This window comes from Sapajus apella, unplaced genomic scaffold (genome assembly GCF_009761245.1).
Source record: "Sapajus apella isolate SASKATOON/1434 unplaced genomic scaffold, GSC_monkey_1.0 scaffold20, whole genome shotgun sequence".
Taxonomy (NCBI): Eukaryota; Metazoa; Chordata; class Mammalia; order Primates; family Cebidae; genus Sapajus; species Sapajus apella.
In genome coordinates, this window is record NW_022436960.1 from 4713939 (window position 1) to 4716492 (window position 2554).

The following is a 2554-nucleotide window of genomic DNA, read 5'->3' on the forward strand; positions in this document are numbered from 1 at the left end:
TCCAACATACTGTGATCTCCTTGGCTTCCAAGCCTGTACTAGACCAGACTCCCTGCTGCCTGGAAGACTCTCCCTTGACTGTTCCCAATTCCTGGCTCAGGACTCAGCAGAAATGAGACCTTCTCATAGATGATTCCTTGACTTCCTAGCCTTGATACATCCCTTCGTTCTATACTTTCACATCATCCCCACTCTTTCTTAGGAGTTCCTTAGACACTTGCGATTGTTTAATGAGCTCTAGGATGCAGTGGAGCCCCAAGACAATGCGTCTTCACATGTGCCCCAAATCATTTGGGCAGCAAGCCTTAGAAAAATGCACAGCTGGGCGATCCAGAGGTGACGTCTGGAATTTTATATTTTTAACAAGTTCCACAAGTGCCTGTAAGCACAGCAAACTCAGAGAGCTGTTGCCATGAGTGCTTGGCCCACAGGGCAGGGTTTATATCTTCTCTGGACTCAGGGGTGCTGCAGGAGGGAAAGCCTGCACCCAGCGTGAGCTCTCAGAACATCCTGGGAAGCCTCTGTGCCTTCAGATTCTCTGCTATTACTGCATGGTTCGGACTTCCGGCTGTCTCATGATCACTCAACAAACACATATTTCATGAAATGTGAAGAGTTTTCTGGATGTGTCAGCACAAGCGTCCTTCTTCCTTCCTATCCTGGGGGGGTCTGCCACTTCGATTTCTTTGCTTGGGCATTCTTCTGACACATGCATAAGCCTCACTGACAAGAATAGCCCCCTCTCCAAAGTTATGGGTCTGGAGGAGGCAAATGGAAAAGACCAGCCTTTCTCTCTGTGAAATCTGACTTGCTTTCAAGAATAGTTACATCTGTGACATCTCTTCTACTGTTCCTTTGAACGGCTGCCTAAACCTTGGTTTAGCACAAAATGTAGAGATGGTCAAAGCAGGCATTATTTGGTGATGATATGATCCTGGAGAAGTTTCTTCACTTCTCTGGCATTCTGATTTCTCTTCTGTACAGAAACAGGTAGAACACTCACCTGAAAGGGATTGAAATGTGTGACGGTGCTGGACACAGAGAAGCTTCTCATGGATGTTCCCTGCCCTCCCCGCCTCCCTCTCTGCCAAATGCACGTCACCTCCAGCAACCGTAGGGGCCAGCTCCTCTCTGACAGTGACCTCACTCCTGCCCCCAGGTACATGCTGCTGTCATCTTTACCAGGCAGAAACACTCCTGGTGATGGTAAATTGCTCTATCAAATGCTTTTCTCATTTTATCCTCTCTTGAAGATTGAAAGGACATGCAGCTTCGTTTTCCATAGAGGAAATCTACAAACATAGAATTGTCCATTTTTTTTTCTATGATCAGTGATTTATCAGGATTCAGGTCGTGACTCTACTCCTTACTAGCTGTGTGATGAGGGACAAGGACCCCGATGACATTCCTGCAAACGTCAATCATGGTGCCAGGTGCTGGTTGGCATATTTGGCTGACTCTTCCCCTTTCCCTTGCTTTGCCATTATGGTCTTGATTTTACAGGGGAGGAAACAGGGGCTGGGTGGAGTAAGCCTGTTGTCCAAACCTCCCCTCCTGGGAAATGACTGTGCGACAGCAGAGTTGACAAATCACTGTCACTCTCCACCACAATTGTTGCCTTTCTAAGCCATAGTTAGAGTTAGCCCCATGTGGCAATACAGTGAAATTTTAATAGGCAAGGCAATGCATGGGAAATGCTTACCACGGCCTCTGGCCTTGGTGAGTGTCAGGGCATGCTGCTTGTTATGTCTTAGGCTCTGCAGGGGCTGTGAACTTGACTGGACATTTCCCTTCACCAAGGTGGTCCACTGGCAAAAGTGTGAACATCAGCTTTGTCCCCTGCTTGTGTGGCCTGGCAGCGTCTCTCGTGGCCTCCAGCCTTGCCCTAGGCTCTTTCCGATGCACCCAATCCTACCGGAAGCAATTGATTCCAGTGGCTCCCACATCTGGTCATGGGCCTTGGATGCTTGCCTCATGCCCTAGTTAAAAAAGGTGTGAAGGGGGTGCTCAGTGATGGGCTAGTTTTGGGCTGGGCCCCCCAGCCTGTTGTGGGCACTGTGGAGGGAGCAGTTCCTCCAGGGGCCCCTCACCTGCAGCATCTCCCGACCAGCCCCTAGCTTGTGCAGCCTCCTTGCACGATGGGCTCTCTATCTTTCTTCTCCATCTCAGCCTGGGCCCTCCCTGCTCACCACATGGGGTAATTTGGCAGCCTTCTGAATGGCTCCCTATATCCAGGCAGCACATGACAGCCAGTGGTCAAATCCAGCCCTTAGACTATTTTCATAGCCCTGAAGCTAAGAATATTTCTACATTTCTAAAGAGTTGTTAAAAACCAAGCACATGACAAAAATAAAGAAGAATATGCAACAATGACCACAAAGCCCTTTACAGACACTGTTTGCAGACACTGTTTGCAGATGCCTGCTCTAGACTGTTCTTCACATTGACCTTCTCGCCCAGCCCCAAGGTCTCACCCCGACCCCACTCAAGATCTCACATCCTGTATCTGCACTATTTAAAAATCTTTAAACCACTCTATGTGCAAAAAAAGGCA

General features: G+C 48.7%; 1 protein-coding gene across 1 annotated transcript; it reads right to left on the reverse strand.

Annotated features, from left to right (window-relative positions):
• Positions 1-824: 824 nt before the first annotated feature.
• Positions 825-2099, reverse strand: LOC116558057 (putative uncharacterized protein C14orf177). Its single transcript, XM_032287943.1, is given in 4 exon segments — positions 825-1003; positions 1703-1775; positions 1777-1911; positions 2091-2099. Coding segments are annotated over 4 exon segments (396 nt in total).
• Between the last annotated feature and the right edge of the window lie 455 nt (positions 2100-2554).